This window comes from Dermacentor silvarum, chromosome 3 (genome assembly GCF_013339745.2).
Source record: "Dermacentor silvarum isolate Dsil-2018 chromosome 3, BIME_Dsil_1.4, whole genome shotgun sequence".
NCBI lineage: Eukaryota > Metazoa > Arthropoda > Arachnida > Ixodida > Ixodidae > Dermacentor > Dermacentor silvarum.
Window position 1 is genome coordinate 211,567,868 of NC_051156.1, and position 24,857 is coordinate 211,592,724.

At 44.0% G+C, this 24,857-nt stretch overlaps 3 protein-coding genes across 4 annotated transcripts in view; 1 reads left to right on the forward strand and 2 right to left on the reverse strand.

Moving 5' to 3' along the window:
* The window catches only part of LOC119446618 (nucleolar protein 58-like), a 12,872-nt gene extending 2,708 nt beyond the window's left edge, over positions 1 to 10,164 (reverse strand). The window contains exons 1-5 of one of the 2 annotated variants that reach the window (XM_049664256.1): positions 10,026 to 10,164; positions 6,363 to 6,433; positions 4,558 to 4,650; positions 3,279 to 3,465; positions 931 to 1,001 (exon numbers count right to left, since the gene is read on the reverse strand). In XM_049664256.1, the coding sequence (XP_049520213.1) occupies positions 931 to 1,001; positions 3,279 to 3,465; positions 4,558 to 4,650; positions 6,363 to 6,433; positions 10,026 to 10,089 (486 nt within the window). In that variant the 5' untranslated portion in view covers positions 10,090 to 10,164. The remainder of the gene's footprint in view (positions 1 to 930; positions 1,002 to 3,278; positions 3,466 to 4,557; positions 4,651 to 6,362; positions 6,434 to 10,025) is intronic. The other variant, XM_049664255.1, reaches the window with a different exon arrangement.
* LOC119446615 (phospholipid-transporting ATPase ABCA3) overlaps positions 1 to 24,857 on the forward strand; it is a 255,324-nt gene that overhangs the window by 175,181 nt on the left and 55,286 nt on the right. The gene's annotated exons all lie outside the window — the stretch shown is intronic.
* On the reverse strand, positions 14,298 to 24,477 carry LOC119446619 (uncharacterized). The gene is made up of 4 exons (XM_037711096.2): positions 24,382 to 24,477; positions 19,732 to 19,802; positions 18,333 to 18,422; positions 14,298 to 14,645 (listed from the first exon to the last, which is right to left on the reverse strand). Exons 1-4 carry the CDS (start codon positions 24,410 to 24,412, stop codon positions 14,313 to 14,315), a joined length of 525 nt encoding a protein of 174 aa, XP_037567024.1. The 5' UTR covers positions 24,413 to 24,477; the 3' UTR covers positions 14,298 to 14,312.

Genomic DNA, 24,857 nt, shown 5'->3' on the forward strand with positions numbered 1-24,857 from the left:
ACTACTACTACTACACGAACTTCTACAATCTACTACTAACTACTACTACTACTACTTCTACTACGTCACTACTAACTTCTACAATCTACTACTAACTGCAACTTCTACTACTACGTCAATACTAACTAATACAATCTACTACTAACTTCTACTACTACTACTACTACTACTACTACTACTACTACTACTTCTACTACTACTACTGCTACTTCTACTAATACTACTTCTACTACTACACAAAAAGTTCGGAAAAGGACATAGGAATCGGCTGTTGACACTTATTACGCTGGTGGACGATAGCGGTTTTCAATACGCATAGAAAAATATAATTATTTAGACAAGGAAATATACATGACTACACTGGCACGAAGGTGCTGACATAAGTTTTGATAATGGCAGTAGGGACGTGATCTGGGCCAAGTATAGGAATGGTTTCAAACGCCGGCGGGGTTCTCTGATCCGCACTTGGGCGAATAAGACCGCGCGTCAAGTTTTGCTTGTTTGAAAACTCATTTATCATGCTTTTTAAAAGGCACTTCTACACTGGACGATTTGTCCAGTGCCGGAAGGAATGCCTGAAGTAGACAAAGTTACTCAAAAATAGAGCTACGTCCTTACAGTTCAAGTATAGGCAGAGAAAAAGAATTTCTCAATGATAGAACCTTCTTGGTACTCGGACAGCAAAGCAACTCCTTCAATTGCTAATTTCTATTAAGTGCTACCTTACGAAGCCGCTTGTCACTGATAACTGTGGCAGCGTGCTCTGTCAAATTTTTACTATATGTTTTCAAAAACCTTAGATTTTTTTTTTTTCAGTCTACGAACACAAAAAATCGCGATGCTGACCTGTGTATGGTAACTAAAATACTTAAATATATTCTCCCCCAGAGCTCAGTGCTTTAACCTTAAGTTCGTTTTAAAATATTTTACCCTTGTAGGGTCCCACGTCCTGTTGGGACACAGGGTCTCGTTCACTACTCGGTCAGGAACGACGACAGGCACTGAAACATGCAACGACAGAGTAAAATATTACATTTATAGACAGTGCCGAATCTGCGTTGTACGGATATTTTCCACGCATTTTATCGTTAATCGGCAGCCACAAGAAAGAGAGAACGAGAGAATAGAAACAACGTCAGGGAGGATAACAAGAAAAAAATTCTGGCAAAACCAATTAGATGTCTGTAGACGCTAAGGCAATTAGCATTCAAGTAATGTAGCAGCGCACCATATCGCAGAAGACGCGTTTATTTAAAATCAGTGGTCATTCTGAGAGTTCCGATGCTTCGGCTATTTGCGCTTACACATTTTTATGGTGCCGGCTAACGTTGCTACGACATTCGCTTGGCTCGGTTGGTCATAAGCATGACGGCATGACAGCTATATAACAACGACGCATGACAGTATGATGACGATGGGGTGCCGACAACTGCATGATTCCAGACAGTATTTTAACAGCACATTTCACGGCAATTTGGTGCAACAGTATATTGAAGGAAGACCCAGCTCAATTTCAGATGAACGCAACGCTGAGGCTCCACAGGACGTCAACAGAACTACCATTATCAGCAGCCTATTCTATGTCCACTGCAGGATGAAGGCCTCTCTCAAAGTTCTCCAGTCACCCCTGTCTTCGGCTAGCTGATTCCAACTTGCGCCTGCAAATTTCTAAACTTCATCACCCCAACTAATCTCCTGCCGTCCTCGTCGGCGCTTCCTTTCCCTTGGCACCTGTTCTGTAGCGCAAATGGTCCACCGCTTATCTACCCTACGCATTACATGGGTTGCCCAGCCCCATTTCTTTCTCTTAATGTCAACTAGAATACAAGGGGACCCTGACCATGCGAAGAAAATTTACAGAAGAATAAAAATGGGTTGGAGTGCATACGGCATCATCATCATCATCATCATCATCATCATCATCATCATCATCATCATCATCATCAGCCTATATTTATGTCCACTGCAGGTCGACGGCCCTTCAATGCGATCTCCAATTACCCCTGTCTTGCGCTAGCTGAATCCAACTTTCGTCTGCAAATTTCCTAACTTCATCCCCCCGCCTAGTTTTCTGCCGTCCTCGACTGCGCTTCGCTTCTCTTGGTATCCATTCTGTAACTCTAATGGTCCACCGATTATCTATCCTTCGCATTACAAGGTCTGGCCATTTCTTTCTCTTAATGTCAGCTACAATATCGGCTATCCCTGTTTGCTCTCTGATCCATACCGCTCTCTTCGTTAGGCCTAACAATTTTCGTTCCATTGCTCTTTTGCGGTTCTTAACTTGTTCTCGAGCTTCCTTGTTAACCTCCCAAGTTTCTGCCCCATATTCTAGCATCGTTAGAATGCAATGATTGCATACTTTTCTTTTCGACGACAGTGGTAAGCTCCCAGTCAGGATTTAGCAATGCCGGCCATATGCACTCCAACCCAATTTTATTCTTCTGTAAATTTCCTTCTCATGATCAGGATCCACTGCGTGTAATTGACCTAGATAAACGTACTCCTTTGCAGACTCTAGAGGCTGACTGGCGATCTTGAATCCTTGTTCCCTTGCCAGGCTATTGAACATTATCTGTCTTCTGCATATTAATTCTCAACCCCACTCTTACACTTTCTCGGTTACGGTCCTCAATCATTTGTTGTAATTCGTCCCCATTGTTGCTGAATAGGGCAATGTCATCTGCAAACCGAAGGTTGCTGAGATATTCGCCGTTGATATATACGACCAAACACAGTTTCAACCGAACTGGTGCCACCTCTTAACCAATTTTCTACCGTTGCCACTCTTTTAGGTGCGAAAATGCTTGTAATTTCTTGTAATTATTCTGTTTCCTGTGTTTCAAGTTTGAATCCTCGCGGCATAATGAGAATTTTACTTTCTTTTCTTTCTTCGTAATTTTCTCGCAAAGGATTTCGGACTTCCACGACGGAACGACCACGGGAGTGAGCCCATAAGAGCTAGCGCTGTAAAATTCATTGTTACAATATTGTTAATATCGCAGAAATATTAGGGCAGAATTTCAGTGCAAAGAAGAGCATGTTTCGTGGTGTTTAAATATAAAATGGCATGATTGTGTCAAATTCAGAGAAGCGCATTGCACCACACTGATGCCTGCGTGGAACTTGCATTAAATATACCTTGTTTCTTTGTAAGCACAGCGAATTCTCCACTTGATTTACTTTGGAGTGGACTCGACGAATATGTCCCATGATCTTTTATGTGACTCGGGGGTGAACTCGACATATGTCAGATCATCTTAAGCGTTTGGCATTACCTTCCTTGTTATTTTTTTTCTCTTTCCTTTCTTTGTCTTCTTTATCTGCTTTGCTTTTCTTCTTGCTTCCTCGCGAAGGTTTCACTGTCGTCACTTTAGAAGGTTCCTCTGGAGGCTTTGAAGGTGCCGTTGGAGATCTCAGGTAGCAGTAACCAGCACTGCAAGTTCCGTTTCTGGTGGCGTCGATCTGTATTAAAGTAACAACGTAGCAATGATGTCATGTTCTTCACCTTCGCTTTTAAAAATGTGCAACTTTTTAAAGATACGTGAGGACTTTAAGAAATTAAGAATTTTGGAAACGCGAGTACTTTCACTGCGAGGACCGGCAGAAAATCCCGGCGTGCCTAATGCGTGCACCAGCGTGCCAGTAAAACTTCATGAGGCGCATCTCTCCTCTTCCGGCGAGGAAGAAGGGATGGCGAAACCTTTCAAGGCAAATTTGGCCAAAACGGGCACCCCTAAGCGTCACAATGCTGCGTATAGTTCTGGTGAAAAGAAAAAAAAAGAAGTTGTTGCAAAACTTCATGAAAATAAATTGCGTAGAAGAATCATTTACGTTTATATGGGGCAGGCAGCATTGCTTCTTTAAGAATACGTGTAATCTTGGCTTAGTTCATATTTTCAAACACGTTTATTTAAGCTTATACCTTTATTTTAACGCGAAAAGGGATGCCTCTTCAGCAACGATATACAGTCGAGAGCAAAAGTTTGCTGACCATGGCAGTAACAAAAAAAAAAAGAAAAAAAGTAGAAGTTTCTTTTGGTGCGGCTGTGGCAGTCCGAAATAGGGACATGTGCGGCATTGGTGGACATACATGAGCATTGTATGTGCCATGTACCACTCGTTTGAAATGAAGCAAAAAAAGGTTATTACACCGAACTCATGATTACCAAACTTTTGCTGGTGATTTTACGTACTGTATACATATTATACTAGCCTCGCTAAATTTGGGGATGTGCCTTGGACTAAGGTCGCGAAGCACGCTTGCTATCATGAAGTCACAAATATTGATTTGGTTGCGTACGTGGTACCTAAGTACACCACCATTAAAAGCGTCATATAAAGCGGTCATAATCAGGAAACTCTTTAAAGTAGCTTCACATTAAAATGTTGACTTACAAATCGGTTCTTCATGCCCTTGGGCGCTTTCGTAAGTTTTCTAGAATTTGTTTTCGTTTGCACAGCTTCATAGTGTAACAAATCACAGCTTTGTTTACGGGACTTAGCTATTTTCTCTCTTGTTGATCAGTATTAAAAAGAATGTAAACATGAACTCACTTTGCACTTATCACCTTCGCTGAAGTAGCCAAAGCCCCAGGGATGGTAGCGACTCGTCCGACAGTAATAAACACACCCATTATTGCCGGCATCCTATCCCAAGGCGATGCACATGTCACGGAAGGCGATGATATGCAATCATAATGCAACATAATGACAGCTTAAGCCACTGAAAAATTGTGTACTTAATATGCTGGTATATAGTAATGACATATTTTCATAAAATGTTACGTTGGTGGTTAAAGCAACAGCCCTCTATCTTGAATATTCTTACACAAATACACTGCAGTTGACGCTAAAGTTTTCGTTTAAATGCAATGTAAAATATGCAAAAATCTCAAATAACAATATTGATATATTAAATAATATATTACACTTATACACTGGGTTGAAACTGGGCAAAGTTTCAACCCGATACGTTAAACATTACCTTAGCTTACTTGTGGTGATCGCATGAAAATCGCGAACACTTTTCTACGCTACGAAAGTCCTTGCATCATTGTCATTTTTTTTTTTTGTAATTGATTACGTCGTTCATGATTTCGGCATATACGAGTACTGCTTCTACTAGCATCTGCTCAAGGCCAGCCTTGTTAGTACAAGGTCTCTGCTCTCCCCAATTAGCCTTAATGTGTCTGCTCAGCTTCCTGCTGCGGCAATCATTTCATTTACATACCTTTTTAGGTATGTAATAAACTTCAATTGAATTGAAAAAAAAAATAATAACTCGCACGTATAAGTGCGAGTTATTTGCATAACTTCCACTTATACGGGCTATTATTATTATTATTATTATTATTATTATTATTATTATTATTATTATTATTATTATTATTATTATTATTATTATTATAGAAATGGTATTACTATTAGTTGTTTCAAATAACTCGCACGTATAAGCCCGACATGCCAAAAGAGAATAGGTTTTTGTTGGAATTACTCTTAAGAGCTAACGCTGCAAAACGTACGTATCAAAATCACGCGCAAAAACAGTGAGCTTAAGACAACGCAAATAACAACCGGCCATTCATCACAAATATTAGTTCTTTGTTCATGTTCTATTGCATTTCATCTCCCTCATTTATAGACTGGTGGTGGTGGCAGTGGAGGCGTACTGTAGAAGGAAAGAGATCTCCGACAGGCACTCTTGCGAGAGTAGCTACTTGTTCATATTAATTTACAAGTAAAATCTATATATAAGTGAAAATGTGTCACAGCAATGATAGTTGGCGGGGATTCAGACCCTCGCTTTCTCGTGTTGCATACGACCAGCAGAAGTGCACTTTCGCAATATCAAGTCGAATTATAAGGAAGTTTTCGAGAGCACGTGCCTATATCATTTTTTCGCACCGTCTATTACTAGTGTTATTTGGACATGACGACTATGTTCATATATCTTCCACAAGTTGCGCAAATGCGTGGTAAAGCACCCCGTCACTGTCATAATCTGCAGCTTGTCTGTATTTTACCCGCTAGTCGGTTAATTCTGTACGTCGTCCGTCGGCCATTGAGGCAAGGCTGCGCGAATTCCTTTTTACCTTCGGTAACTCTAAATGGGAACTATGTTAGCACAAATTCGCGAACACTCGCAAACATGATGGTGTGCGTACATTAGCAATGCGTCATTGTGCTCTTACCAAAATTTCTCAGCAAGCACAACCACTCCACCACATCTCAATCCCACCCATGCGCTCGCGCGCGCGCGCACGCACGCACGCACAAGAATGGCGCAGCGCATGCGAACAGTAAAGAAACGGATCACTGCTGCTGAAACAAACGTTTGCCGAGGACACGAGCTCACATACCTCAATTTGGTTTTTTGTCCTGTTCGGGCATGTATTTTCTTGTGCCAGAATGTTCTCGGCAAGAACTAGAACTGAGGAATAAAACGACGAGCGATAAATGGCATGACGGGCGGACAATGACACAATGGCACATGCCTTGCATCTTCTGAGGAACATATAAATGAGAAATTGAGCTGGTCCTCTAGTTAAGTGTTTAAAATAGTAAGGTATATAGTCGATGGGCCATTGGAGCAAACCTCCAATTCTGCAAAAGAAAGCCCTGCTTCAGAACAAGGATATCAATTATACTACTGTGAATAGGATTAGGGGCTCCTGAACACTTCTTGCGGCTACCAAAGCGCAAGGGCGAAAAAAAAGGCAGGAAGTACTTTTGGTTGCCATCAAATGTGAGGAACATATTCACTTTCATCAATGTCTAAACAAAAACATGAAAATTGGGCTTACTGGATATTTGACATTGTTGCAGACGAGAGTTCCTCTCTATCGTGTTCCTTTCCTCATTTTTCTTATAGCAGTCATCACTCTAACAACTTCACACCACTTTCACTGACATCAATTTCCTGTCAATTACTCCAGCATATATCATATACTCACTGGTAATTGGTCATATTTACAGAGTAATATTGCTCCTTAACATTCCATTACTTTTCTAGGGCTTTCAACCATGCTCCTCATAATACACCAATGTTTAAATACACCTAATCCGCACCCGCCGTGGTTGCTCAGTGGCTATGGTGTTGGGCTGCTGAGCACGAGGTCGCGGGATCGAATCCCCGCCGCGGCGGCCGCATTTCGATGGGGGCGAAATGCGAAAACACCCGTGTACTTAGATTTAGGTGCCCGTTAAAGAACCCCAGGTGGTCCAAATTTCCGGAGTTTCCTACTACGGCGTGCCTCATAATCAGATCGTGGTTTTGACATGAAAAACCCCATATTTTTTTTATACCTAATCCGCGCCCCGATCAGAGAACGACTACATGGATCAAAGGATTTTTATACAATCAAGTCAAGCTTCACGACTACATATCCAATCCCATTCGAGTAACATCTGGGGTCCCGCAAGGAAGCTCGCTGAACCCGTTTCTGTTCTTTGTTTAAATTAATTATATTGTATTTAATATATATATATATATATATATATATATATATTCGTCAATCTGTCTAATTGTTGACGATTGTGTAATCTATAAAGAATAACTTGCTGAGCCGACGTCACTGAATTGTAATGTGCTCTCTAAAGTGTAAAGGAATGGTGCAGGACGTGACAAATGGAAATTAATGCAGAAAGAAACTCAAGCACCTACAAATTACTGCCATTTTGGCAGTCTTTTGTTGCTCATATAAAATCAAGAATCAAGAAGAAGGTAACGTCATTTAGCTACCTGGATGTTCTGCTTGTTGCAGTCCTAATCTGGGCTGCTCATGGACCATTTACTTAATAAGGCTTTCAAAAATCGCTGTTTCCTTCACAGCTTTGTCACCTGGCAGGCCAGCTCTCTTTAACAGAGTGGAACACCCCAAATATAAGGCGCACCAGGTTCCACGAACTGAACCCTTCGCTCCAACTCAGACCTCCACCCGGGCTTCACCGACGTGCGGCATCGCTTCTATACCGGCGGTGGTGGTGAATAGATTTCACGAAGGCGTACACTACCTTGATTGGAGTGACGGACAGTGCTGCGTGCGACGTCTGCGAAGGCGAAGAGAACATCGAACATTTATTGTGCCACTGCCATCGATTTCAGTCGGAAAGACACACATTATCGATCGCATTGCGACGACTGGACAATCGGTCGTTGTCCGCGCAGGTTCTACTTGAAGAACGGTACATCGCTCGTCGGCCTACAAAGCTGTGAAGGCCCTTTTGTCTTTCTTGAGCGCGACTGGCCTATGTGAACGCCTTTGACTTGATCAGGCCCTCCGCGTGTGTGCGCGAGCTCACCGCGTCATTCCTCCCCCTTTCCCGCCCCCCAGAGTAGGGTAGCCAACCAGACGCATTTCTGGTTAACCTCCCTGCCTTCTCTCCTTCTTTCCTCCTCCTGTGTTTCCTTAAACGGCGCTTTCATTTTGCTCATCAAGGTACACGACTATAGGCTTTCAAATCATTGCATAGGTCTTCTCTGTAATACGCTTCTATTATATGGAATCTTCACCTAGCAGTTCCTTACTAACTAGCTAGAAATTATGCATGGTAAAGCAGCGCGATTTAACACGTTGTCATATTCATACTTCGAAAGCTTTCATCACTAAGAGCAGGACTTTCAACACTTGTCACGCGCAAGCGATATAGCCGATTATTGTTATTTCACTCACTTCTTCTAATCAGCACATATCGCTCACCCATTATTCTGGCGTCGCATTCTTCCGCCCTTTTTCATCACGCGCACAATGTTATCCCATTTTTCCTCAAACAAATAAATAGCAGAAACCGCCTTTGGTGTCCTGGATGGTATATTTAGGCATAACCGAATGAAATTCGCTTCCGGCTAACATCACTGACATAACGGATTCATCATTAATTGAGTCAGCGTACTAGGCTATTTACAAAGTGAGAAACATTATTAACCTACCTTTCGATATGTTTTCTCCTCGTTCACTGTTCTTGTAGGGTGAATAATTGCACCATTCCGAAGATTATTCATTCTTTAAAGCACGTTATTATCGCAGTTCGCACTCTGTTATGCCTAACTATCAAGCTTTTTGGCCTGTATACTCATGATTGTTGCATTTGGTTGCATAAATTTTTGTACTTTGCACTCGCAGGAGATTGTTTGCGGCACCATCTGTGTCTCATGCAATAAATCATCATATTCTGGACACCACAGTTTCAATTCTTTTTCTGTGTATTTTGTTTTATTGGGAATTGAAATCTGGTTATTTGTATTTGTGTCTTCTTATTCCTATATGCTTGAAAGTACATGTATGAGTTTGCTTTATTATACGCCCCATCTAACGCCCTCTCGGGCCCCTCGATTATTGAATATTTTAAATAAGAAATAAAAAATATATTGTCTTCTCTCAAAAATGAATTTAAATATGGAGCAAGCGGCCGCTCCTCCAAAGGCAGCTTAACAGCTCGCTTCTCTTCTGAGTGTGCTATCGCTAGGAAGCTGTTAGTTGTTCTATCGAGCACCATATAGCTGGCGAAGCAACACTTATTATTTCGTTCCACACTGAATTAGATGCATGTAAGTATACCCATGACACTTACAAGCGCTCGCAATTTAGAGCGGCATGTGCTAACGGCAAGAGATTAGAGAAAGCGCATCTGTGCAGTACCCTTGTCACAAAAGCACACTTCAAAATATACATAGGCTACTACAAACCCCCATCGTGTCGTCAACCTACACACTTATTCCTCAAGATGTTATTCAGCATGCACATATTAATCCCTACTGATATTCAGTAACAGATGAACGTGAGCTAACGCGAAAAGATCGTATCAATATATCTTATGTGATCTCAGGCGTTGCTCAAAGTTTTTATTGTCTATAAAGAGTTGCAATGGTGAAAACACTGAGTCACTTCCGTAAAATACATGCGCTCCCGCCGCAAACAGCACAGTCTTATTTTTTTTACAACTTCCTCAGTCAACGTCTGTACCACTGGGCAGACGTCCTATCATGACAGATAAATTGGAAATTAACTACTGTACATTCTTACCGATCGCAGAAAAAACGTTGCAAATGTACATTGTGCCAGCGTAGACTTTGGGACTGCGTGTCATGTGCCCGGTGCACACGCGTGACGCTTGACTTCAGTCCGCTTCTATATATGCCATGTTCCTAGTTATAACTTGTTGTTCTAGCTGCCGGCTTTACCTTTAACGTGTAAGAAATTATTGGCGAAGATCACAAAAGGTCAATCAGCGTGTCAGGTTGCTTTCGCCTCTCAAATGGCAAAAGCTAGCTGTCCAGTGGCCCATATCCTCGCGTTATGTCCTTTCATTGCCTGTCATTTTCTTTACAATTAACACCTCACGCGCAGTATCTTGCATGCGCATCAACATTGTGTACAGTGGGCATGTTTATATTGAGCGATGCGTGAGGTCATTCGTATCCTCTTGCTGCAACGGCTCGTCGCCACCAGAAGGTTTCAACACTCGCGGGTGCTTTTACGGGCAAACATGACCTATAAATATCACGAATGTGGAATTGTGCTTCGAACAAAGATAAATCCAAGGGATCATGTTAGAACTTCCCCCTGTGTCATAGCGCTGGACACCGCGATCTTCACTAACTTCTAAACGTGCAAAATTTCAAATTATCACGGCGACACAAATATTGAAAGAGATCTTGAAATTATGGGCCTGTGTTACAAGGTCCGTGTTGAAACGAGTCACTACTGCCCACTCAGGTGTTCTCTCAAGAATTTACTTCTTCGAGCACTGCACAATACTATCCCACCAACAATGAGCCCCGCGACGTTTAAAGCAGGCACCACGGGATATTTTGCCTTGTTTGTGTATATACGTGAAAGAGCACACAGAAAATGGGATCTAGTCATCTGGCATTTGCGCCGTGACTTGCCATTTGGTCTGTGGAGAAGCATCGATGCGGACACATCGACAAAATGGTAATTGATAAAAGGTGGCAGACAAGAGTGTATAGAAAGTCATCGGCATGCAACAGAGTAGAAACATAGATGATGTCTGGCTCACATGTTAGCCGGTGTGCAACGATTTCATGCTTACTGCCAATTGAATTAACGCACGTGCAAAAAGTAAATTATTACCTCTGCTTCAACGCTGTCGATAATTTTGCAAGCTGGAATATGCTTCATACCATGACATTATTCTGCTTTTATATCAAGTTGTGAAACTTCACGTCTTTAAACATAATTTACTGTCGCTTCAGAAACTGCAACAAATGTGTAATGGAGATGTTGACTCTTTGTTTTTATGTTATTCATGGCATAGGTACATGAGCACAAGCACGAGGGAGTGCACACACGCCCTTGTGCACATTCACGAGCACAGAAAAACGAATGCACATGCACACGCGTTTGCCACGTGACATGTGCAACAGCAAAAAGGATGTTCCTTACAACTTAAAGGTAACACCATGCTTGTTAAATTAGTTAGTAAGCGAATGTTTACAAGGTCATACAGCCGATAAAACTACCATCCTTACTTTGTATTGGGGGCGAGGAGTTACGGAGTCGCCATCTGTCGGAAGCACCTCGCTTGCGCAGTATGAGGGATAACGCGGCGCGCTCCTCAATAAGTTTGGCTGTCGGCGCTCAATAAGAACACCACGCGGGAGCCCTCCTGGCCATATATGTAACTAATCTCCAGACGAGGGAAGTTTCCTACTGTCAAAATAGTGACCTTAGGCAAACAGAAGACACAGAATGGTTTACAGACACTATCTATTTACCGAATAGGTGCAATAAACGCCCATTGCGCGTGGTTGCCGCCGCGTGCCGTCAGCTTTAGGCTGCAGCATATGAACATTTGACACTACACAAGCAACCATTGTTGCATGGACGCTATCAGAGCTGTTCAAAAATAATTTCGTTATAAGTAGGGACTTTGACGCTATATACGGCGACTCGTGATGTGCCATCGCGACGATTCAAATCTTTTGTTTTTCTTTTCTTCCAAATTATTGGACGTTTCAGTATCGTTATTTCTCAACTTGCGTCGCACTGCATGTTTATCGGTCTTCTCAGCAAGGAATTTCCTGCTGCTTCTTTTTGTTAATCCAATACATTCATTGTTTGGTGCTAACACAAACATCAGCATTTTCTAAGCCTTTTTTGAATGTGCTTCTTACCGTTCCCTTTCCATTCTGGTGAACTTGCCAGTATCTAGCATCAACAAGTTCATAGACCAAATATTTATGACATCAACCGGGCAGCGCGCGCTGTCTGCTACTCACCGAACATCGCAACCCCAACGCCGTAGCAGAAATCTTCCTCGCGGAGTTGTAGCCGATGGCTGCTTGCCGGTTCTAAGTTTCGCAATCCCAGCTACACGCAGCTTCTTGGCCTTCGGGTACGTGTGAAGGTTGACATCGGGCTCCATTGCGGACGCGTCCGGCACTGCGGTACCGAACAATAGCCTACCATGTCGGACGCCTTCAAAGGCAGCCACTACCAATTATAGTGCTATGAAGTGTTAAGCAGACACCCGAAGCGGAAAAACTCACCACTTAATCAGAACCGTAGCGCAGGTGGGAATTAACTTTCGTTTGCAGCTCGCTTCGGCGCTTCCGAAGCAGATGATGCGGCCGCTGTGTCCCCGTGATTCCTCATGCCACGTCACGCCGATGGTGGCGCCAGCTTTTCCAGTGGTGGAGCTCGCCCCCAATAGCTGCCTTAGAGCACTGCACGGGCCTTTTTTTTTTCAGCCCGGGCCCGGCCCGGGCCCGTTTTTACGTTGGGCGGCCCGCCCGATCCCGATCAAAACTTTTATGCCGAGACCCGGGCCCGGCCCGGGCCCGGAAATAATCTACGTTACCCGCCCGGCCCGGCCCACCACCCGTTTACCTTAGGCCCGAGCCCGGCCCGAGCCCGACTCGAAACCGGCCCGAACCCGGCCCGAGACCGAAAAATAATGTTTTTCAGAGTTGAGACGCCCGAGAATAACTCGCTGCACGTTACATGCACACCACCAGAAAGCCCGAGCCCGGCCCGGGCCCGCGTCAAAAAACCCGAGCCCAGCCCGGGCCCGGGTCAAAAAGCACACGCCGTGCCCGAGCCCGGCCCGAGCCCGTGAAAAAACTGTTCTACCCAGCCCGGCCCGTGGGCCGGGCCGGCCCGGGCCCGGGCTTTCGGGTAAGCCCGAGCCCGTGCAGTGCTCTAAGCTGTCTACCAATTTGCTATCGCAATCGATGCGTCGCCTTTCGGGAGAAACTGCTACTTTTTTTGTAGTTAACGTCGAGCCACGACTGTTTTCAGAATGCACAAATTTAGCAATAACGCGTATTGCTCGGGGCCTAAGCGTGTGATTTGTATAGTTGATGATAACATTCCCCTATTCGTTGCGGGGCCTAGGCAGTACTCAATGCTTCTCTCTGTATTATTGGTGTGTTCGCTGAGAGTTAGCACACTAATGGAAGTGGCTGTCGGCTAATTATTTGCGTCTGTACTGCACAGTCATTAAACTACGAAGGACACACTTTTACGCACAACTCTTGCACGCTCTGACTGCGACGTCAACTATGAACGCCGACAATACCTTCTTCGTTTTTTTCTGCTTTTTCCTCAGTCTTATGGTGCATAATCAATGAGGGAGATTGGCCAATAAGCTGGTGGATAAAGCAAAATGAACATATATGAATAAAGTTCGTTTCTAGAACCGCTATTTGTGAAAAAAAATAGAAGAGTGAAAATTCACTCTATTCGCATCGTGCGCGACTGATGCGGCGCTGTGGTATAGGTATTAGTACTGTGGTATAGGCAAAAGTATATACAGATGCATCATGGGCAATGTTGACCTTCTTTTTACTTATTTGACGTCCTCATCAAAGGTTTCCAATACGCCATCAATCATTACTAGAGTAAGCGGATATGCGCCAAAGTATGCTTCAGACACTTATCTTATACTTTAGAAAACCTTCATGGCATCAAATAATTTATGGTTAATATGAGAATCCTTCTCCATGGCATGCTCGGCCAGAAGTAACGTGCCCACTACTCAACACTGTGGCATATCCCAGTATTTAGGCTATAACAAACTTCTAATTTCTCCCGCCTTCATTTTTTTAGTAGAAATATAGATGAATTGATGGACGATAATGCGACATTGCAGCCTTACTGCCGCCCGGCAAAGTCCTCAAACCACTCAATATGCGCTTTGGTCTCGCGCTGTGACGCGCAGTTATTTGCTGAATTTTTCGAAGGAAGGCATTGCGGAAGGAAAGAATGAATGTTTCGTTTGTTTGTTTGTTTGCAATATGTTTTATTGATATCGCCAGGAAAAAAATAACTTCGACGTGCTAGAATCTACCACTCTTGGGGTGTCGCTTCCTTCTTCTTTTTCCCCTTTTTCTTCTTCTTCTCCTTATTGTCGTCCTCCTCCTTTTTCTCCTTCTTTTCCTTCTTCTTCTTCTTCTTCTTCTTCGTTTCCTTCTTCTCCTTCGTTTTATTTTTCTCTTTTTGCGTGGTAGTCGTGGCTTTGGTTGTTGTCGTAGGCGCAGTTTCATCGGGTGTGCTATCCGGTTGCTTGTCCGTTACGAAGACTTCATCTGAGACCGTGACACTAGGGAGATTCACGTTATCCGGCAGTGATCCATAGCACAAACCATTGTAGCACGTTCCATTTTTCTCTGGGGTGTACTATAAACAAAGCAAAGGAAAAGTATGCTGTTAAGCATTAAAAAAATCGTAATTGTGGGTTGTCATATAAAACGGGAGATACAAATTACTTTCCACAAAACGAAAATGATGTTCTGGTGAACTTGCCATAGCCATCCGTGAATGCCACTACTTCATGACAAGGTGGTTCATGCATTGTACGCACTGTACCAAACGCGAGCGCCAGTGCGTGTGTGTGCGTGCGTGTGTGCGCATGTGTGCGCGTATGTGTTTTGGAGATATGGCGTTTGCAGTTGCATTACTTCTAAAGCCGAAGAGAATTTGCATGATAATTCGTAAAGTTAGGATAACTAATAACAATTGTGTGCAACTAATGATTCGGACTATTCATACTAATAATGTTTTTTGACAATTCACTTTACGGCACATGTTTCAACTGCGAAAGTTAGGCCAGGCTAACGGATGTGTCCCTAAATATACGCAATGTTCATATTGTAGGCAAATAGCATAACCACGTGTTCTCAAAATAGCGTTAGTTCTTACCGAAATATTTACACTACATCCTCGGCATATTGAAAACTGTTATATCCACTTAGCAGAAATCCTGGGACTAACACCAGTTTCGAGGTGTTCAGTCTCAAAATTTGCAACACATTACATTTTGATTACCGTTGGAAGGAGAAGTGTGAACTAAATTTTTGTGACCATAAGTTGAGTTTCCTAAAATCTTCTCGCACTGCGAAACAAAACTAACTGGAACGTAATGCACACGTCAAGGTGGCCCCCAGGCTATGGCGCTCTTCTGCTAAGCGCAGGTTAGCGGCTTCAATTCCCAGTCCAATGGGCCCATTATGATAGGGCGGAATGCGAAAACGATCATTTACAGCACTTTGGGTGTACGACAATTTTTCTTTTCAAAGCCATTAACTTTCTTTGCATAAAGGAACCTCCCTGAGAAATGTGACGTCAATCCGAGCATTTTTTGACGCCTTCTTACTCTTTGCGCCATCGGCCATTTTTGGCACCACTTTTCGGTCACGCCGACTGCGATGGATTTTCGCGTAATGGGGCATATAAACAATGACGTTACAGCACTTTTGCACATCTGGGCCGCGCTTTGAAGGAGTGAATCCCGCATTCTAATAAAAAATAAAAAAAAGCGATCGGCCATTGAATGCAGCGCATCTCAGTCCAATCAGTGCGAAGATAGAAATCAGCCACGGTCCTAAATAATAAGCGACAAATGAATTCGGCAAATTCTGGGGTTTTACGTGCCAGAACCATGATTTGATTGTGAGGCACGCCATAGTGGTGCACTCTATCAGAGCCACCATTCACTTTGACCACCTGGAGTTCTTTGATGTGCAACCAACGCACGGCACACACGCCTTTTTGCATTTCGCCCCCATTGAAATGTGGCCGCCGTGGCCTGGATTCGATCCCGCGACCTCGTCATTAGCAGCGCTACGCCACCACAGCGAACGATAAGCGACCAAGCCAGCGCTGAGCACGGACGCAGGCATTCGTCGCCTGTAGACGGGCACGTGGGCAACAATAAGCCTTTATAGAGCAACAATAAAGTTTATTCTCTCTCTCTGAAATTTTTAAACACTACCTGTCCGATGAAATAACAGTAATTGGACATAAATGATTACCTAAGCAATCACACTTCGAAAATACTTTGACTGCGTCCAGACGACTACGATCAACTTACCGTTGGTCACGTTTGTGTAAGCTTTACCACTCTATTTTAAATGTTTGATTCATTAGTTGATAGGGTTTTACGTGCCAAAACCACGATGTGATTATGAGGCACGTTGTAGTGGGGGACTCCGGAATAATTTTGACAACCTGGGGTTCCTTAATGTGCACCTAAATCTAAGTGCACTCATTCTTATCTTCACTGATGCTTGAACATCAATCTCCTGCAGCGTCTTCTCAGCCTTTTGGGCGACGAACTCACAAACCTTGGGAATCGTGATCCTTTCGGGTAAATCATACTTGACGCTTTCGTTCACTTCACGCGTTGAAAAATTCGACGGACGGTGTGCGCCTGTGGCTATGCTCAGCGTTATCCACATCATAGAAGCTTCTATCCTGTCATAGACTGCGCCAATGTAACATTCCACGACAGTGCGTGCACAGAACCAAAGCAGGATCTATTTCTTCTTCTTCTTATTCTTCCTCCCCGTTACCACCATATCTGTCCTTTATCATCTCGGCCCACTAAACGTGTCCCTTGTTAAAAAGAATAGCTCACATTTTCATGACGATAACTTGCTGGGTATACGACTGAAAGGCTGTGATCCCTGCTTCGACTCGACTTTTAACAGCGGAGCTGTTCTTATTCGAGCGTGGGACGTCGATGACGCTGCCGTCAGCAAAGGCGGAGGGGTCACGTGACCGCTCGCCGGGAGGAGAGGAGCCGACCAATCGGAACCCGCGCCGGGGTAGAGGAGGAGAGGCGCAGGGGTATAATAGCAGGTGTTTGCGCCGCGCGCTCTTCGCACGATTGGCGTCCATCGGCCACGAAACACGAGCGGCGTCCAGAACACGTGCCACGAAGTGAAAACTGCCGAAACAGTGGAAATGTGGGCGTTCCTTCGGTCTAACGAAGACTACCACAGCAAAAAAAAAAAAAAAAAGAAAAGAAACACACGCGATAATCGCAGAAACAGAACGACCACAGTTACGCGGTTTCAGGAGATTTCCCTTTGTGAAACTGGTTGCATTTTTTTCTCTCTGTTTTCAATTTTCGGATTTCAATTCGAGAATTCAAAGTGGGCCACGATATAGCATTTTTGTTTTATTCCACTGCACTCAAATGGGTCAAATTTATCCAGGAAAGTTCCTTGTTTGCTATTACCATCTTGTGTAGTCTCCGGAACAAGTCTGTAGAGAGATTCCCTCCAGCAGGACTACGAGGCTGACGAACTGTAGCTATGAGCATGCCAATACACACGTCTCCGTAGTAAGAGGCGTATCAAGAACTGGCACACTGCATAGGAAAGCGGAATTCACTGAAGAAAACGGACCACATCATCCACACCATGGAATGGTATGTGCATCGGCATAGGACATCTTGTGCATCCAATGTCGCATACATATCGAGGCAAAGCACAACAGGGTAAATTTTATTCCTATGTATAGGAAGTCGTGTTATGAACTCGTGATGAGCAGGTGATGCGCAACCGGCTGAAGTAACGAATGCTATTCTATAAGCAAGCGGTGTGGTGGTACCACTTAACTGAACAGGAAGTTCTACACCTTGTGTAATGCGTGCCCACAAACACTTAAGACACTTACAGAGTGCTGCGCACTCTCCATGAGCGGATCATGGTTATCCTGGCCGAGAACTAAGAGAGGGACCAGTGGAGGCTGCTGCACGCTATGTTTTGTTTCCGCGAATGGTCAGGCACACTGCGTTGAGCCTACAAATAACGTCGCCGCTAAAACCAATCCGCTAGCTTTCTCTTATTATTTTTTTAGAAATGTTACTGTTTGCTCGAGTGTGGAGAAGTGTGCGAGCACTGCAATGCTATACTGAGTACAAGGGCAGAGATTGGAATGATAGCTGGACAGTATACGTACCTGTCATGTTGCATCCCTGATTAGTGCAGATAAATATAACAGTCTGCATGTCATAATACACGTGCCTTTTGCCTAACCATTCTCAACCGATATAAAGCAAACTAAAAGCTCACTTACCGAGCATACGGTACCATTACGGAAATAGCCCATTTCCCAGCCTCCCTTGCCATCAGGACAGTAGTAAACGCAGCGCGTCCATTGTCCGTCCTGCACAAATGTCGATTTGCACTCGTGAGTTAGGCGTTGATTTCCTGCTTAAAGGTTCGCTCATCCAAGTATTGCTAACAGTGGAAAGACCAGTTGAGTTATTCTGCGTGTTACGTTGAAGCACTGCACTTGTTCATAATAGCGCTGTGGTGTTAAAGTACCGTTACATCTTTATAAACGTAGCTGTTAGATGATTTATTTTGTTTCCGGTCGTACAAGTTACTATGCGTTCGAAGAGTTATGATACCACTTCTTCAAGCATGATCGGATCGGCGATGGAAAGTTCTACAGCATGAACAGGCCACTCGCAATACAATACAGGGTAACAAATACAACTTTATTTGTTTTTGTTTTTGTAGTTACGTGGCAAAACTGACATGTTCTCAGGCTCACGCGCTAATTTCACTCACAGCATTAATACTTTGCGTGGATGTTTATGTAAAGCGAGTGAAAGGGTAGGGATGTCTCGGTTACTTGTTGTTTTCAACAAATCAGCTGCATAACTTAAAAAATCACTGCATATATAAGGCAACCAAGCTATAGAAAAAAAGTTGCAGTGGCTTAGCTCGGCTATGCCAGGATATACGTAGCGTTAGCAGAGGTTCAGCTGATTATTCTTAGCTTATCCTTAAGATTATTCTTAAGATAAGATTATTCTTATGAGTCAAGCTTCTCCGTTCTTCTGCGCTGTTGAGCAGCATTTGCGCTCTCCTTCTCCATGGCTATACCACACTGGCAAACGCCAGTCAGAAGCGCAGCGGCTCCAGCGCAGTGTCAGACGGCGACTCCACAGCGAGCGCGCGCCGGCGCCAGTGCGTCTACCACGGCTACGACGTCACTCCTCTGGAATGCGCAGACCGGCGGCGGTGAATCGCGCGCGGCGGCGGCGGAGTGCGCGAGAGGTGCCGGCTCCGGTGCGCAAGCCGTGTGACATCACTGATCCTTGCGCATGCGCAGCACGGCTCTTGATGTGCCGCGCGAAACGGGCTTGGCTAGGCCAGTGTAGCTAACGCTACAAAAGGTGTAGCAACTACACCACCGTGAGAAGGAGAGTTCACGCTATTATACTACATCATAACTTGTAAACCATGAGTGTGAAAGAAAATCTTCCCCTACATGCATTTTAGACCACACATAAGAATGAACATAAATATACAGAAGTAAGCCTTTTTATTATTGCGAGCAAAGCGAGTCTAAGTCTACAGGCGGAAAATATTGCGACGTCAATCTGTATATCATATTTCGAATTTCCAAACTCGTATTTTGCAAGCGCTCAGCTAAATTTTAGAAAAAGTTTCAAAGGCATTACCGTTCTGGGGTCCCATGTCTTGTTGGGGCACGCCGCCTCGCCCGTTACTTCATCAGCAACAAGAAGGGGCACTGAAATAGGCAATGGCGCCACAAAATAGTACTGCTGGTGCACATAGACACAGCTGTAAGAGTGCTGTTTGATTCAAAAGTTCGCTACGTGAAATTGTTTAATATTCGTTTGTGTTCGTACATAAAAGATAGCAGCACTTATGGAAACATCGGAGGAGAACGATCAAGGCAGGTGGTGTCTGTTCCGAATGATTCTGCTCCAGGAAAGCTGCGGTCATTGTGCAGAGGCAGCAGTTCCTGAGCAAACGTGTATGAGGCAGACAACTTCCGCTGAATAATTTTCAGTCATTCAATCAGAATGCCTCGCTCAAGGGAGCGTACTAACCGCCGTTTAGATCTAGGCAAAGCAAATTACTGCGTTGCAGTCTAACGATGTTTGCATCCGTTTAAAACCCCACCGCAGTAGGTTAGTGGTTACGGCGTTGCGCTGCTGAGCTCGATGTAACGAGTTCGATAGCGGTCGCGACGGCCGCGTTTCGATGGGGTAGAAATGCAATAACGCCTGTGTACTTATATTTAGTTGCACGTTAAAAAAGTGATCGCAGTTTCACCTGAAAGGCGAAGCATCAATTGCGGTAGCAAATTTGTAGAGAGCTATACGGAGTAATGATAGTAGCTTTATCAGCTGTATAAACTTGGACATGCAGCAGCACCGGCAACACGCAGAACTAATGTCGACGCCGTCGGCGTTTTGCCCGCGTTCGCACAAAATGCGTGCGGCGTTGCTGACTGTTGCCGGAGCCTCTGATATAAATAGGCACTTGGTGCCGCAGCTAAAAGTCACCTCCCTTCCCCCCCCCCCCCCCCCCACACCGCCTTTCGCGCGTCGGAAGAAGGCGCGTTTCCTCTACATATATGGTGATTGTAAAGGAGGAAAGAGACGCCTACTTCTGCAGCGCCAACTTTTCTCTTTCCCTCAAGAACCACTTATCATCAGCCCTTAAGGAAGCACGGCGCAGAACGCGCGTTTGTCCTCCGCCGTGGGTTCACTCCCCGTGAAAGAGCGCGTCCCTCGCGCCCTTTCACTCGCCCATACAGCGTTCGACGGCGCGCGGCGACGATTTCATCTCCATTGACGTCATACGGAACCTCACGGCAACGGCGACGGCGACGACAACGGCGACGCCGACGGCAGAAATCTGCTTTGGAGTGTCCATATAATTGCTATCGCAATAATAACACCAATTGGTGAAAATTAACCAGGAGTCCCCACTATACGGCGTGCCTCATATTCCAACAATTTATTTTTTAATAACTAATGAGTGGTGCTTTATATTATTGAACGAACACAACACATTTCGCTCATCTGGTGAGGCGCTGTTCTCTTGTTTCATTAGTACAATGCAATGGTGTGCCAGATAGTTGAAAGCAGTTGTTTGTCAGTTACAAGCTCGACAGCTGACCGAACCTCCAGTAGAGTACAGCATTACACGCGTGCATCAAATAACACACATAAATGTGGAGAGTTCCACAACTGTTTCTGTGCGGTAGTGAAGGCCGGCATGCGATGGCGTCGATGGTACATCGGGTATATCAAATGTCAATCAAAGAACAGCCAGCAACGCAACGTGCGTCAGAGCCAAAATATGATTTTAAACGTAATTATAAATGTTTACAATATAAAATGAAAGTTATCTCTCGCGGACCAACGAGGACAATTTCTTTTGCGCGGTTTGATTTAGCCATAAATAAGTAATTATTGTCTCTCACGTCGCGTTCTACCGGCTTCACGTTGGACGTCATCGAAAAATTTGTATGGCTGCGGCGGTGAGAGCTCAGCCACGTTGGCTCAGCTGGCGGCGTTGTCGGCATCAAATGTCAAGGCAGCCAGTGTGAAAGCCTAGAAGCGGCCGTGTGCTCAGCGCCTCGGTGAGAAGGCGCCGTTGCACACCGGCGTCAGTGATGAATCATCGCTATAAGACCAGCCAGCGACGCAGCCCTACTAGGTCGTTTGAACGCGCATCCAGATTGCAGCGTCGGTTGAGCCAACACCACCTAGAAGACGTTGTTGGTTGAGCGGGCGCAAGATGCAAGAACATGCATCGAATATAACGAGAGACTAGAGAGTCCTAAGCTGGGATGTAGCTAAGCATTTGAAAAGGCTCGGATATTGCGAAGGAATCATACCGAATATAGTGAGTGCAGCTAGAGCCGCGCGCTATAGAAGAGCCTGCAAGCACTGAAAGCGCAGCACTCGCTGACAAAAATGGGATGACAACGGCATCGCGCGCTCCCTTATACTGCCCCTTGCGACTCTCTTTGAAAAAATGACTTCATACTTCACTTTGTTTAGAAATAAGAAATATAGAAAATTCACTATTCCGACACATTTACGAATTAAGTGTAGCTTACAGTCAAAGCCGCGTTTCTGATTCACGTACGCACATGTGAAACTTACAAATACTCCCATTTAACAAACGCTGAATTAATTTGAATGAGGTTCTTTATTTGAAGAAAGTGGAATTGTACCTACTGTTGGATTTGATCACTGTTGGAACACTGTTGGATTTGATCATGAATTGGTGATCTTGAACTTAGACAAACATTTGCAATCCTCCTCAGTAAGCCAGAAACATTAAAATTTCGCTGAACATTACACTTCAGATGTCCTTCATTGCCACCAAATTTAAACTTAGTGTAATGTAGAGTTCTCTCGAGACTTTGGGAAAAACCGATAGCCGCCGTATGACACCATCGAACGCTTGTCTAAGAATTTTTTTTGCAAAGACTGCATGTTATCCCGACACATTTACCATTGCATACTGAGTTTTCATAGTGTCTCCTAATTTTCTCTAAGTTTAATATTGGTAGAACTTGTAGTTTGCCAATCCTGCGTGCCAAATTTTGCGCCACACGTATAATCGTAAAGCTCCCTCTTAACGTAATTTATAGAAAAGGCCCTAATTAACCCAAACACGGTAAATTTTAGCTAGACATAGCACATAGGTTGCTGCTTGTTTTCACCAAATATAAACCTGGTGTAATGAGGAGTTTTCTTGTGACACTCGGGTATATACTTTGCATAAAATAGCCAAACAACGTTTTCAAGCACATTCCAAAGAAACTTTTTAATGAAAGTTCTGTTTGATCCACGCAAATTTAACTTCACTCATAAATATATTATAGCGTTGACATCACGTTCGCTAAATTTTATCTTAGTGGCGCGTGTAGTTATGCCAGAGCAGCGGACTAAATTTGTGCCGCTTGTAAAACACACTCATATAGCTCCGGAGCACTTTCAGACGTTATTCATTTCAAAGGCCACAATTATTCCGCACACTTTGCAGCTGGTTAATTGATTGTCCAGAACGGAGCGCTTATTTTTGCCACACAAAAACAAGATACGTTGTTCAATTCGCCGAGGGCATCGGGAGAATCATCTAAAAATCTCGTATAACACAGGAAATAGGGGGGAAAGACGAGAATTCAAAAATTCCTTGCAACGCTTCTAATTAGGTGAGGAATGAGAAAGTTTTGTCACGCATTATAATTGGCATGGTTGGCATTTCCCCTATTTTCACCGAACTTGAACTTGATATCTTGATATCTTGATATCTTGTTGTTTTAAGACACTGGGAAACGCTGCAGATAGCGCTGCAGATATTGCAAGTATGGCACTCTGCAACACTTGCTTAAAGCATCGTTTTTTACAAATGGTATAGTTAACCTACACAGACTAAACATTTATCGTTTGTTACGACATTCTGCCTACTTAAACAAAACCTGGACAACCTGCCTCGCATTGTTCAACAATGAAACCGGGAAAACCAACTACACGCCTCGTATAACGCATAATAATTGAGAGAAACCAGGTATTCAGTAATTATTTTTAAAGCACACATTTAAAATGCACACACTGTACTCGCGGTACACGTCACCTACGAAGTAGCCACATTTCCTCTTGACTATGAACTCGCTGCCGCATTTGGTCCTCCCAGGAAAGATGGGAAACTTTGTAAACGTTTCACGTAACGTCTCTCAACAGGCCCAAAACTAGGGTTTAGAAGTTTTCCTTTGTTCCAATAATTAACGCGCACACTATAAAAATTTGCCAGCGTATCGTCCCTAACATTCCCCACATTTCCTCCAAACATAAACGTCGTTATAGTTACATTGTTTTGTCAGAAAACTCTGAAAACAGGCACGTAACGTTTTTAGCGGTTCTAGTAGCACTAAGAGCTTCGCTGCAAGATTACCAAGAATCAACCCTTTCCTTAGCGTTTTACTCACGCAAAAGAAAAAGAAAAAAGAAAAAAAAACAATAATAAATGAGAAATAGGACATCTTTGTCTGCAGCGCTGAAGGCTTGAATGTCGAAGCAGTTGCGGACAGGGCTTGTGAAGGCACGCTTGAACAACGCAAAGGCTACTTATAGTATGCTCACATAATTGGCGCTAACCAACCCCATTTGGTCACATTTTGAATCTGATATTCGGAACATGAAAGACCCATTGCTCACTCATACCGAAGCTTGAATGCAAGAAAACATCAAGAGAAACATTACTCGTATCATGAATACTTCCAGATACGTGACAATGTTAGATACAAAAGCACGCAAACAAACACTCTTTGCTCTTACCAATTGCAAAGAAAAGGCCCAGGACGTTCATCGTAATAGCCACACCGTACAAGCAGTGTGGCGAAATATCGCTTTTATGCTTACACTTCAACTGTCGACCACTTATCGTGCCGCGTGAAATTTAAGTTCGATTCCCGAACTGTTAAACAAAGTTATTGTGAAAGGCCAGTCATTGGATGGACCTTTTAACGAAGTGCTGCTGTCCAGAGGCTATTATCACTGTAAATCGCGACGAAGTCCCTACCATTAGTTCTATTCAGTACACCTGGGACTGCGTCCTTTTATTTCACGATTCATCCGGCATGGTAGCTAAGACGTGGCTTACTTCAAGTATCGCGATGCCAGTCATCAAGGGGGCGTTCATTCAAGTTCAGTAATCTTTAAATAGAGTATTGCTAAAATTATGCGTTACAAGGCGTTACGAAAACGTATAGTTGCCGCTTTCCCCTCCCCGTTGTTTCATCCTCCTCCTACCC